The following is a 12,261-nucleotide window of genomic DNA, read 5'->3' on the forward strand; positions in this document are numbered from 1 at the left end:
ACACGCCAGGGGCGGTACGTTGGTAGGTAGGTAGGGGATTTATGAACAAGCACACCATAAACCGAGGCTCTGTTATCAAATTTAATATCCTGTGCTGTTTATACACCTGCAAATTGTATTGCAGCAATTAAACTAAAATTATTTTCACTCCCAGTGATACATTTTTTTGTGCCAAATATGTTATTCTGTGTTATTAAATCTGTTGAAATTAAAAGCATAAAAATGAACTGCAGCAGAACTCAATGCATCAATTGAAATTAAGAAACAATAAATCTTTTTTGGGTTATGGTTTCCCTGTCAACGCTTACTTTTATCAACATGGTCCTACGCAAATTTCAACATCATGTTCTTTTTTGACCGTTGTGAGTTGCAGGCTTTTTGCATTGTGTAACTGTCTTTGCAAGAAAAAAAATCCACAGCAACCCAGGCAACGCGTCTATAAAACATTAACACAGCAATTTGAAAAAAAAAAAAAAAAAGAATTACACTATTTTGCAATTAAACTTTATGCGAGCAACTTTTCTAACAATATTTTGCTGCCGGGGGGAGAGGCACAACTGAGCATGCGCGTCAGACCTCCTGGAAGAACGACGGTCGCTTCCCGCAATCCTTGGATAGAAAAGGCCGTACCATTTCGATTCACATGATTACCAGCGACCTCCGCGCTTCCCTGTGCCCCGTTGTTCGGCAACACCATGAGTTGCTGAGTGAATTTTACGACAGTGTGTAATGCGGGACATTTTGAAGATTTGGGAATTTCTTGCGGGCCGCAGGACACGAGCCCTCAATGCGGGACGGGTGGTCACCCTAGTGCCAAACTCTGATTGGAAGGATCGTGGGTAGACCCAAAGGCTAGCTGCCTTTGTCCCTATCCACTCTTCCTCCAATCGGAGCGAACTGGAGCAATTGTTTGCTCCTCGCACAGGAGGGTCAGTGGCACAAAGGGTCAGCGTTCAGGTGCCGAACGCCTACACTCTGCTAGTCGTAACAATGGCTGTCTGACCTTTTCTACAGCTTTCAGAAGTCCGCTAGGTCTTTACAAACGGGGACTTGGCCTTTGAGAAAGGGGAAAGGAAATACTTCAAAGACTGTGTTCCTCGAAGGGGGCACCTGTGAAAACAGGTGTTTGGTGAGTGGCGTCACCATGGACCCTGAGCCATGCAGGTTCGCCCACCCACGTCTGGCTATGCATGGCTTTTCCGTGTCTGGAGGGAAGGGCATCCTGGTGTTTGAGCCAAGCCCGGGGTAGGTGTGGACCCTTCGGGGCCCCCCGGGTGAGGCAATGCACCACTTCGGCCCCCGCTTCTCATAGGCGGGAGTCCTGGCAAGGCCCGGCCAGGATGATTCAATCTAGTCGCCTTCTACTATACCCTTCCATCTTTCACTTTTACCTTGCCTGTTTCTTTTACTCCTCTCTTATATCTCTTACTCCTTTTTCACCCCTCTATGGTGGCAAGGGCTAACCTTGCCACCACTATGGTATAGTTTCCCGGCAGTACTGTTAGAGTAACGTTTCCAGCAAAGCCCCTTTTGTTGCGGTGCATTACCTAACCCCTTGTTGGGCTCGGTTGTGGGCGGTGCACCGTGGATTCTGAACACTCTCTGCCCTCTTATGATGCCCCTCCCTTCCAAACTCCGTTCAGGCCAAGCCTTCGAAAGGCGTTGTCTTGAACCGAAGACCATCGACAAAGATCCTGAAGTAGAAACATTTACAAAGTTTTAATGCGAAAGCATTAAGTGTTTCATGGAGCGAGCTGACGTCATCTCTCTGAAGCGCGAAAACGGCGGATAGTTTCTTTCGGTTCCATTGACTGGCACACATCGACGGGGCTCCCATTGGCCACTGCGCTCGTCAGTTTCCACGACCGCTCACCCCATGGCGCTGCGTGTCCATCAGCGTGGAGCGTCCAAGGTCACCAGGGGAGCACACACGCTGACCGGCAACGAAAAGTATGATGCAGACAAAAAAAGGAGCGGACGAGCGGCTTGCAGGCTTTCGCATTTACAACTCATTAGAAATGCTTAGGTGTACCTCAGTCTTTTTCGTTGTTCATTCGCTTGATGAAAAAAAAACCTGTTGTTAAGCTGTCACCTTTTGTTGTTGCGAAGGTACTGGAAAACCTTGTTGGGTTTCCCTACAAGGCTAAGAAGCAGCACTCCCGAGACCTCCTAGTGGAGGTAACGACCAAGAGACGAACTGAAGCGCTCATGAAGCTGGTTTGTTTTCTTGATGTAAAACTGTCGGTTAGCCCTCACCACTCGCTCAACACCATCCGTCGGGTCCTCTCCTAGGACGACTTCTAGCACACTAGTGACGAAGAACTCCTCGAAGGACTCCAAGGTGTTTGCGTTGTTGCCATGAAGTGCATCGTATTTCGTAAAAATGATGAGGAAATTGCTTCCAAACACATACTCCTGGCTTTTGCAAGACACACACTGCCAGAAACCCTCAAGGCAGGATACCTTAAAGAGTAAAATCAAAGAAAAAAAAATGTTTTTATACAGCCTAATTGGGACAAGCATGTCACAAAACAAATGTTCCGCAAAAGAAAATAATTTTTTTAAGCAAAATTTACGCCACAGGACGTAATTTAGTCAGAGTCGGAACCTCTCCACATTTGAAACTCCCACTCTTTCAACCCCCGCGGAGAACTACGCCCCTTGGGGTGACTTGGCTGCAGAGGTGAACGACGCAGCGTCTCGACTTCCGGTAAGATCTGGCAACATTGCACATTAAACATGGCACCGGTATTGTTTTGGTTTGACCACGACCGTGGGTTTGACTGGACATGAGAAGCTGCGCAGTTTGCGAACACATAGCGAAGACGTGACCGGAGAAGTGCCCCTGTGATGTTCCCGGAAGATGGAAGGTATCATTCTTTATCGTCGTGTGTGCTTTGAAAGCGAAGGGAGTCGCAGGGTTCACGAGTGCGCAACCACAAGCCAACGTCGACGACAGCGGTGCATTGACTTCGGCGATCTCGTTCCGTTTAATGCAACACGGCGATGGGACAAAAAACTGAAAGGTTTGTGGTGTGTGTGGTGCGGTGCTTGGGAGTAGACACCTACACTAACACGGAGCGCAAATTGGTTGTGGGGTTGAGGTTCAACGGGTTCAGTCCCTTCGTTGTCGGCTGATCCAGTCAAACTAGTGTGGGACGACGCAGCGAGCGTTTTTAAAAGTAAATTTTAGTTTGTTCCGTTTGAAAATGTGGAAGATTCCCGACTCATACCGTGAGTAAAAAGTTGCGGGCATTTTCAACAAAATTGCGTTGTTTTAATTGAACAATGAACTCCGGATTGTTGTCCTAAATCTGCCGTTTTTATGCTTCGTGTTGTACTGCCTTTGCACAGCGACGTGTTGCACTCATCGTGCAGTGTGAATAAATTTAGGCAAGATTTCCTACCTGCCCACAGATGCATGAACTGAGACCATCTTTTATGTAGTGAACATAGTGCTTTTTTTTTTATTTTGGGAAGAGGCGCTGTGGCATTTATTACGATAAATCTCGTGAGCGTTCGGAAATTGGGGAGGGTGAGCAAGCTTTCCAAACTTTGTTTCTTTGCTCTCTGGCACTGCCCCTAGTTTGCAGTTTCAGTGGACATACCTACTAGCAGCCAGCAGGTACAGTGTGCTAAACTGTTAAATATAACGCGGGAGCGGTGGCTGAAACTGATATTAGAGCTGTCTAGTGATTAAATGGATGATGCGGCCGCGAATGGAATCGAAGGCCACCCAGGTCTCGCCTGAAGCCCTGGCAGTGGCCCCTCGGGCCCCAACTCCCCCGCAGGGGCAGTGGCAGCCCCTCACCTTCTGGAGGGAGCACATCAGCTGCCCCCAAGTCTTGGGACAGGCAGGCAACGCCAATGCCCGTCCTTACTTTGACGCCATCCTCCAGTGGAAAGGGGCGAGACTCTCGCCCCAACTCAGTGGAGAGGGCTTCCTTCACCAAAGAGCGGCACAACTCTCGTGCTGCTCTCCCGGTATCCAAGGGCAGGAACGGGTGGACCTCCTCCGCCTCTTCAGCTGGGTCTGGTTGGGGCCGGGGTTTGCAACCTCATACCTCAAACCTTCGCAGGTCTGCAGGGAGAGCCCCACTTTTAGAGGTGGAGGCGATGGAACAGTGCGCCGAGTTGTTCACTCTTGCACCCGATCAGAACGACATGGAGTGGCAGCTTTTCAAGACCAAGCACAAAAGCAAAAACCCCGTAATCGCACCAAAATGATGTGCCTGATGTGGCTGCCTGTTTGAGATTGAATCCACTCGTTTCTTTCTTTGCCCTCTTTTTTTTTATCTGATTTTAATATATTTACAAAATTAGTAAATTTGTTTTTATGCAGTGGAACTGCCACGGCCTTTTACGAAGTATTGACAATGTTAATTTTTTTTTATGAACGACCTGCATCCTATAGCTTTCCCTTTACAAGAGACACCTTAATGATCATCATGTGTCTGTTCTACGTCGTCACCAAGCGCTCAGAAAGGACTGTTCTACATGAAATTCATCTGGTGGAGTAGTGGTGATCATCCAAAGCGGAGTTGCTTGTTCTCGGATTCTTCTTTCTATGCCCCTTGAGGCTGTAGCTGTATGTCTCCTCTTTTACCGCTTTATCGCCGTTGTTTCCATCTATATTCAACCAAATGGTCCACTGCATATTCATGATCTTCATGATTTAGTTACTCAGCTCCCTCAACCCTTTTTACTTGCGTGGCGGTTCCTCTATCAGCAGCTCTGTTCCAGCAAAGGAAGTGTGGAACCGACTTCACAAGGTCGAAGGGAAATACAGTGAAACCTGTTTAGAACGAACCCACCTACAGCGAATTATTGTCGATATCGAACTCTCAGTAAATATAAATATAAATGCATGTAAAAAGTTATTTTTATAACGAACAATATATTGGCCATATCGAACTTTTTCCCCCGGGAAAGTTTCCGAAAATGCGCAAACAATCGTCTTCTAGCCTGCCCCCCTCCCCCCCCCCCCCCCCCAAAAAAAAAAAGAAAGTAAAGAAAGAAAATGTCAAAAGCTCAAGTTGCGAACATAATTGAGCGAAGAGAAGCTATTCAGAAGGGGAGAAAGCTAAAAAATACACTTTCTACACACGCACAGAAAAAAAGCTTTTCATCCCAAAACGGTTTCCCTCGAAGCGAAGCGATTCAAGAGAAATAAGCTAAAAAAATTTAAAAAAGCCTGCACGCCCGCGAAAAAAAACAAAAAAAAAACCTTTACAGCGCGTTGTTACAAGGTGGAAGCGAAGAGGTGACAAAGAAAGAGAAGCTCTCGCCTTACAACGAACGCATCTTGGAAGTTCGTTGTAAATGTGTTCTGCTATATCGAATTACTAGCTATATCGAACTGATCGTAGCGTTTCCTGTTGTTCGTTATGAACGGGTTTGACTGTATTGCTGTTTTACAATCCCTCTTTTTCCTACCGACCGGGCTAAAGTGTTGGGCACTCGCTTCGTCGTTGTTTTAAACTTCGCACATTACTCCAGCGTTACTGAAGCGTAAGGCAAGCATGGAAAAGACGAGGCTCTTCTTCACAGGAGGAGTGTCTGCATCTTACAATCAGCAGTTCACAATGGTTGAGCTCTAAGTGGCTCTGAACTCCTGCAAGAATTCAGACCCTGGTGCTGATGTGACTCACTACGACATGATCCAACACTTATCTAGAGAGTCACTCAGTGCCCTTCTCGCTTACTTTAATGGCCTGTGGAGTGATGCATACTTCCCTGTTGAATGGAAGTGGGCTGAAGTTATACCGCTGTTGAAACTTGGCAGGGACCCTTCCCTCCCTGCAAGTTACAGGCCAATAGCATTGTCAGGTTGTCTTGGGAAAACCTTTCGAGCAGCATAATATCTTGGATATCAATCAGTGTGGCTGTCGGCCTGAACGCTTTACAATGGACCAGTTAGTGCGGCTGGAGACCTTTTGTGCGTGAGGCATTCGTCAACAGGCAGCATTGTGTATCTGTTTTCTTTGATCTGGATAAGGCCTATGATACCACTTGGAGGCATGGCATCTTGTGCGACCTTTCCATGTACGGAGTACGCGGTAGAATGCTTCAATGCATAAAGTGCTTTTCGTGTAAACATACTTTTGGAGGTTGGGAACAACCCTTTCAGACTGGTTCGTTCAAGAGAATGGTGTTTTTGAGGGTGGAGTCCTAAGCGTCACAACCTTTGCAATAAAAATTAAATCTCTTTGTAAAGTCACTCCTTCCTCAGTATCTTACTTGCTATATGTCGATGACATTCAGATATCTGTAGTGTCATGTAATATGTTTAGCTGTGAGCGACAGCTACAAATGACCATAAATAAGTGCATGGGCTGATGAGAATGATTTTAGTTTCTCTCCGGAGAAAACTGTTTGTGTTCCTTTTCCTTTAAGGCATGGTCTCTGTTTAGATCCTACTCTTCTTTTAACTGGAAACAGCATTGCTGCGAAAATGAAGCACAAATTTCTAAGAGTTACTTTCGAGCGTAAACTTAATTTTCTTTCGCATCTCAAACAGCTCAAGCAAAAAACTCTGCAGGCATCAAACATACTCAAAGTCCTTTCACACAAGTCGTGGGGCTCGGATAAGAAATGTCTCCTCCGTCTATATTCTTCTCTCAATCGATCATGCCCTGTTATGTTTCAATTGTCTACTCCTTCGCGAGACCATCTGCCTTAAAAATGCTCGATCCAGTACATCACCAGGGTCTCTAGCGACCGGGAAAACCAAGAATTGTCAGGGAAATTTTAATTACCGGGAAAAATCAGGAAATTGTCAAAAAGCAAGCCCAGTCAAGGAAAATGAGCTGGAAACTCCATCGAGTGCTCTGAGCAAAGACTTCAGTACTTGTGGGCTGAGAAGTAGGCACTAAATTCTGCTTAGAGTGGAGCGCGGGCTCCGCTCACCCTATGTAAAGTGTGCTACCTGATGCAAAGGGAACAGCCGAGAAATCCAGTCCAAGCCTTGGACTGGATTAGATTGAGGGCGCTACACCAAGCTGGATCCAGTTAGAACTAATAGATTTAGTAACAAATGGAAAAGCCACGGACCCCAATCCAATCCAAGCCTTAAAGGGACCCTGCAAGGACTTTTTGACTGGTTTTTAATTTGCACCAAACCTGAGCGCACTGAACCTAGTAACTTAAAGAAACTTTTCTTTTCTCAAATTTCACTTTATTTTAAAAGTTATAGGCAAATTACAATTACAAAAACAAGCAAAAAATAACCTCCCTCATGACGTCGTAGGTCCTGGCTTGAGTGGCTGTGAACTAGAGGAGGAGTAGTGAGCTCATCGAGCGCTCGCGGCTGCCGCACTCCGTGTCGACGGCTCGAGAGGGCGCCACTAAAGCATGTGTTGGATAGGCTGTATGAAGCGGGCGGCCGGGGTGGCTCGCATTGCATTTGCTGCGCAATTAAAGACTAATTCGGCATGACACTTCATTGGCCACAAACGACAGCAAACACGGGGTAGGGATCGGTTCGGAACGGGAGCCACTTCGTGCTGCCATACTGCCAAATGGCCAAATCGCCAGCCAAGCTCGCGCCGAAAGCCTTCGGAACGCTCGGAACCGGTCGGATCCTCGAGCCGGTATACGACCACAGCGCCGCCGCATACATCTGGGACCTTTCTACGCTGGCCGTTCGTCTGAGCCTCATCCCACTAGCCCTTTCTAGTATGCGCCGTTTTTTCTGCCGCTTAGTGGCGGGTTTGTCGACGGGTCTTTTCTTGTTTCCGTACTTTATGAACTGCATTTGTTTCTTTTCTGATCTAAAATACCGAACAAAAACTACTTTCATACATAACTGAAACGGTTCGCGACGCTTATATTTTGTATCTCGACTAAAGAAAAAGCTTTTAGCGGGTCTGACCAGTAGTAAGCCGAGGACCAAAGACGTCACATTTTGCGCGTTTTCGGTACCACGGGTCGCCCTCGTCGGTGGAGGACGTTTCCGCGTCGTCCGGTTAAAATATGATGCACTGCTATTTAATTACTCTCTCCGTGCCCGCTGGTTTGCCCGAACCCCAAGGGACGTGGAAACCGCAAAGTAGGTAGACGCTTAAATATAATTGCAGGGCCCCTTTAAAGGAGCTGTGGGATTTTAACATTGAAAGAATTGGCATTTTCTTCTTTTGACATTGTTCATCTTGTGAAACACACCTCCTTCCTTCGAAATGTTGCCATTCCGTCGCGTAATTGCAAGGCAAAAATGAGAGTATTGCCCGACCTGCAGCCGCGAGCAGCGGCCATGAGAAGCACGTGGCATGACTGTATGGCGGTCTTGTGGAAAGATAGCAAGTTGTGCGAATACCTGCTCGATGAAAGGTAACTTTTCTATAAATCTTATCGTTCCAACATGAATATAAATGCGTCAAAAACCTGGCATCATCGACAAATCTTTTATTATACAGAGTTTTAGTGGCGCCATCTATCCTAGGTCCACAAAACCGTCGGCTCTATCTGCTATTGCGAACAGCCACCAGAAGCCGGAGAGGGAAGGTGACAGGAGCCGGACGGACCCGGATGAGACTTTCCTCCTTTCACCATATTTGCGCTGCGCCCGCCATCGCGCGGTCGCGAGCGGTGGAGATCTTGCTGCTCACTGATGGCTCTAGAGAGAGAGCTTCACCGGAACCCCACACGACCCCCATCGACATTGCAGCGCACGTGGCTCGGAAGATGGTGAAGGAGTTGAGAGGTGCTGAAAACCTCAATCTTTGTCCATTTTTGAAATAAAAACTAGGACATGCAGGCATAAGTTGTTTTTTGTTCTTTACTTCGGAAAGCTTGAGACACCAACTCCCAAATTATTTAAGCAAATCACTGAAACTTGCACAGCTCCTTTAAGCTGACAGTATCCAAAAGTGGGCATCTGGCGACCATGCTGCCATTCGGTTATTGACGTGTGTGGTTGAGCGTCGTGCTTTCATCATGTTTCGGGAAGCGGCCTCTTCACTGACGATGTCGGCGGCAAGAAAGTACTCGTTTAATCCGGACTCGACGAACCCGAATATTTTGAAATATGCAAGTTGGATTAAGCCGGTGCAAAATGATCCTCACAGTGCTCAATGCCTTGTGTTGTAACGGTCTTAGATATTTAACTGCCCCTACAGTTGTCAGAGAATTGCACCTGAAATTGTCAGGGAATTTCAAAATAATAATTTGCTAGACACCCTGATCACCTTGGGCTGCGTTTGGCATCTGGTGCTTTTCGAACCTCCCCTGTGCCTAGCTTATATGTTGACTGTCATGAAATGTCGCTTGAAAAAAGGCGAGAGCTGCTTAGCCTCACCTATGCTTACAAAATTTTGTTGGACCTCTGCTCCCCCACTTATAGTTGTATTCAAAACTTTTGGTTTTCTTGCCTCTTTAACCATAGGTCAACTGTTGTGCGGCCTTTGAGCCTTTGTGTCGCGAGTCTTCGCTCCTCCCTCACTCTGACTCATGATTTTAACCTCTTCGATAGTTCATACCATATTTCCCTATGAAATGTCAAACCCGTTTTCTGTGACTGGTGTTTCACAAAATTCAGGAAGCAAAGAGCCTTACCTTTAATTTTACAGCAGGAAGTCTTTGCGTTGGAGGAAAAATACAAAGATTACAATCATTTTTACACTGATGGTGCAAAGTCGCCAATGCTTGTTGGTGCAGCTGAATACTCTTCTTGTTTTTCCAAAGTTGCTCGTGTAAACACTCTTGCCAGTATTTTTACTGCCGAGCTGTATGGGGTCATGATGGCCCTTGACTATATTATTCAGAGCAAAACAAAGAAAGCCATCATCTTTTAAGATTCCCAGTGTTGTTAGGCCCGTGTGTTCTGTTTTATCAACAAAGAATCGGCTGACCCTAGCTGTGTGTGTTAAGGTGCAGCAGGGCCTACAGGATGGGCACGACATTAGGTTTTGCTGGATTCCTTGTCATGTTGGCGCTGCTGACAAGGAGGCTGCAGATAAAATGACCGTTTCTTTGCAAAATTTTTTGGTGTCACGTGTCCACATCCCCCACCATGACTTAAAAACGCCTACAAGACTAGCAGTCTTGTGATCATGGCAGTCCGAGTGGGATTCAGAGGTTAACAATAAGCCTCACACCATCAATGATGTCCTCCTATGCTGCCTAAGAATTGGCCACACCTACCTTACACATAGCTACCTGCTTAGTGGTGGAGAACCTCCATCCTGTGAGCGCTGCGGTGAACCTTTGACTGTTCTTCATATTTTATTTCTTTGGTCTAGTTTTTGGCAGCAGCACAAATTATTTTTTTCCTGATCTTTTCAAGTATCGCATTCCATTTCACCCTGCCTTGCTACTTGGTGAGCGACCCCCGATCTCATGAAACATCTTTTTGATTTTCTTGAAAATATTGGATTTTTAAATAAATTGTAGAACTATTCCCATATAGTTCCATTGTCTCACCCTTTTTATTGACCTACCTTGTTTGGCGCAGTATGGCCTTTGATGCTCTTGCACCATTAAAACCGTAAACAGCAACAAGAAGACTGTTAATTGTTTTGTGTCGATGAACAAGTACCAGGCACATGCTCCACTGATTGAGGAAATCGTGGCCTAGGTGTCGTCTGCACCGTATCGCCGCCACTGCCGAATAGAAAGCAACCGCTGCAGGGGCGAAGCTTCGTTGCATTTGTCGCATACATGATTGCTCCCTCTTCCGTGCATAGAGACACATTTCGATTGGCTTGCTGTCAGTATATAGCTTTGCAAATGGTTGCGTATAGGGCACAAGAGGAAGCCAAATGCTCGCTTAGGAATGCGGTGGTGTGGCACTAAAATGTAGCAGTACCTTGAGAACTAAGCTTGCCCTGACAACATAGCACACTAAGGATACCTGATATGAACTGTTGCAAGGACAGAGCAATCAATGGCGTCTGTCCTTTTGCTGTGGGCGTGCCTTTGTCAGAAACTCCTGTCCAACTTTTCTTCTCTGACCCCACAGTGTGCCACTTCTGCAAGATGCAAAAGAGCTCTGTGGGCAATGACGAGATGCTCAAAGGCACGAAGATCATGGTCCACTACTACTGTCTCGTGAGTAACGCTATTACCCACTACAGGCTTGTGTCAGGCTTACGCAGTCGTAGCCTTGGCTATTGAAATGCGCTGGAGGAGCAAGAGAGAGGTAGGAGGAGTGTAAACAAGAGAAAGGAGCGCCACGGTAGAAGGTGGATAGAAAAGGAAAGGGTTTTCCAGGGGTACTTACGTATGCACCACGCCTGTCCCTAGAGGCGCAAGTAGTCGGGTTTGAGTCGTAATAATGCAGGGGATGGATGGATAAATTAACACGGCTGGCTCCTGCGAATCGGGCGTTTGATTGTGCCACCTGTCAGTGTTCTGCGGCAAACAGGCGGCCCCTGTGGCTTGCGCCAGTCCACTTCCCTTTTTCCACTTATATCCCTTTTTATATATACTGTAAAACCCTTAATGTTCGCGAGCGCTCAATTTTCGCGAATTTCACGAATTGAAGAATTTGCGAAATTTAAGGGCGCGCAAAAATTTCGGTCCTTAAGATTTTCAATGCAGGCGTCTGGAATTCGCAAAATTTAGCGGTCGCGATTATGTCATCTGTGACCGATTCGCAAAAAATGGGGGCTGCAAACATAGAGGGTTTTACAGTATATTTTTTCTTGTATAAAGACACAAAAACAGAATTTTTCACGTGATTTCTTTAAACAATTTTTTGTGAGCATGGTAACATGAAAATGATTGCACTAAATTATTTACATACCACAAGGTATAGCAAATGAACACAAAAACAAATTACACTGATTTATATAGCATACAATTTTTCACACTTCATACGACACAGCAAGACAGAAAATAAAACTAGCCTTATCGTAAATCTTTTAAAGAAAACATGAAGAGGGTTTATTAGGCAGTGCATTTGTTCCTAAATATTAAAACACTGAACTTAATTAAAGGTTACATAGAAGGACGACACTTTCTGCTGGCCATAAAGGAGGTATTTTTTTTCCTGCCATTAAAAAAATAATTCTCGGCCACGTCTGATCAACAAAAAAAAAAAAAAAAAAAAAAGGGAAGGGAGAAAAGCTGAAATCAGTCTTATCTCAAGCTCTTGTCCTGCTCAGTCAATTGTCAAAACTGTAGAAGGTAAAGTTAAGGTGAGAGCAACAGTACTAATAAACATAGGGACAAACAAGACGTCACATCTTTCTAGTTGTCTTGTCCGTCTCTATGTTAATTTCTGTTCTGTGTAAAAGGTGTGTACTTTTTACTGTTTTGCAG

At 45.8% G+C, this 12,261-nt stretch overlaps 1 protein-coding gene across 2 annotated transcripts in view; it reads left to right on the forward strand.

Moving 5' to 3' along the window:
• The window catches only part of LOC8052253 (G2/M phase-specific E3 ubiquitin-protein ligase), a 46,987-nt gene that overhangs the window by 3,141 nt on the left and 31,585 nt on the right, over positions 1 to 12,261 (forward strand). For both annotated transcript variants that reach the window (XM_029991669.4, XM_029991670.4), the window contains exon 3: positions 10,958 to 11,046. In XM_029991669.4, the coding sequence (XP_029847529.2) occupies positions 10,958 to 11,046 (89 nt within the window). The remainder of the gene's footprint in view (positions 1 to 10,957; positions 11,047 to 12,261) is intronic.

The sequence above is a fragment of the Ixodes scapularis genome, unplaced genomic scaffold (genome assembly GCF_016920785.2).
Source record: "Ixodes scapularis isolate PalLabHiFi unplaced genomic scaffold, ASM1692078v2 PGA_scaffold10__122_contigs__length_95168666, whole genome shotgun sequence".
In the NCBI taxonomy this organism is placed as follows: domain Eukaryota; kingdom Metazoa; phylum Arthropoda; class Arachnida; order Ixodida; family Ixodidae; genus Ixodes; species Ixodes scapularis.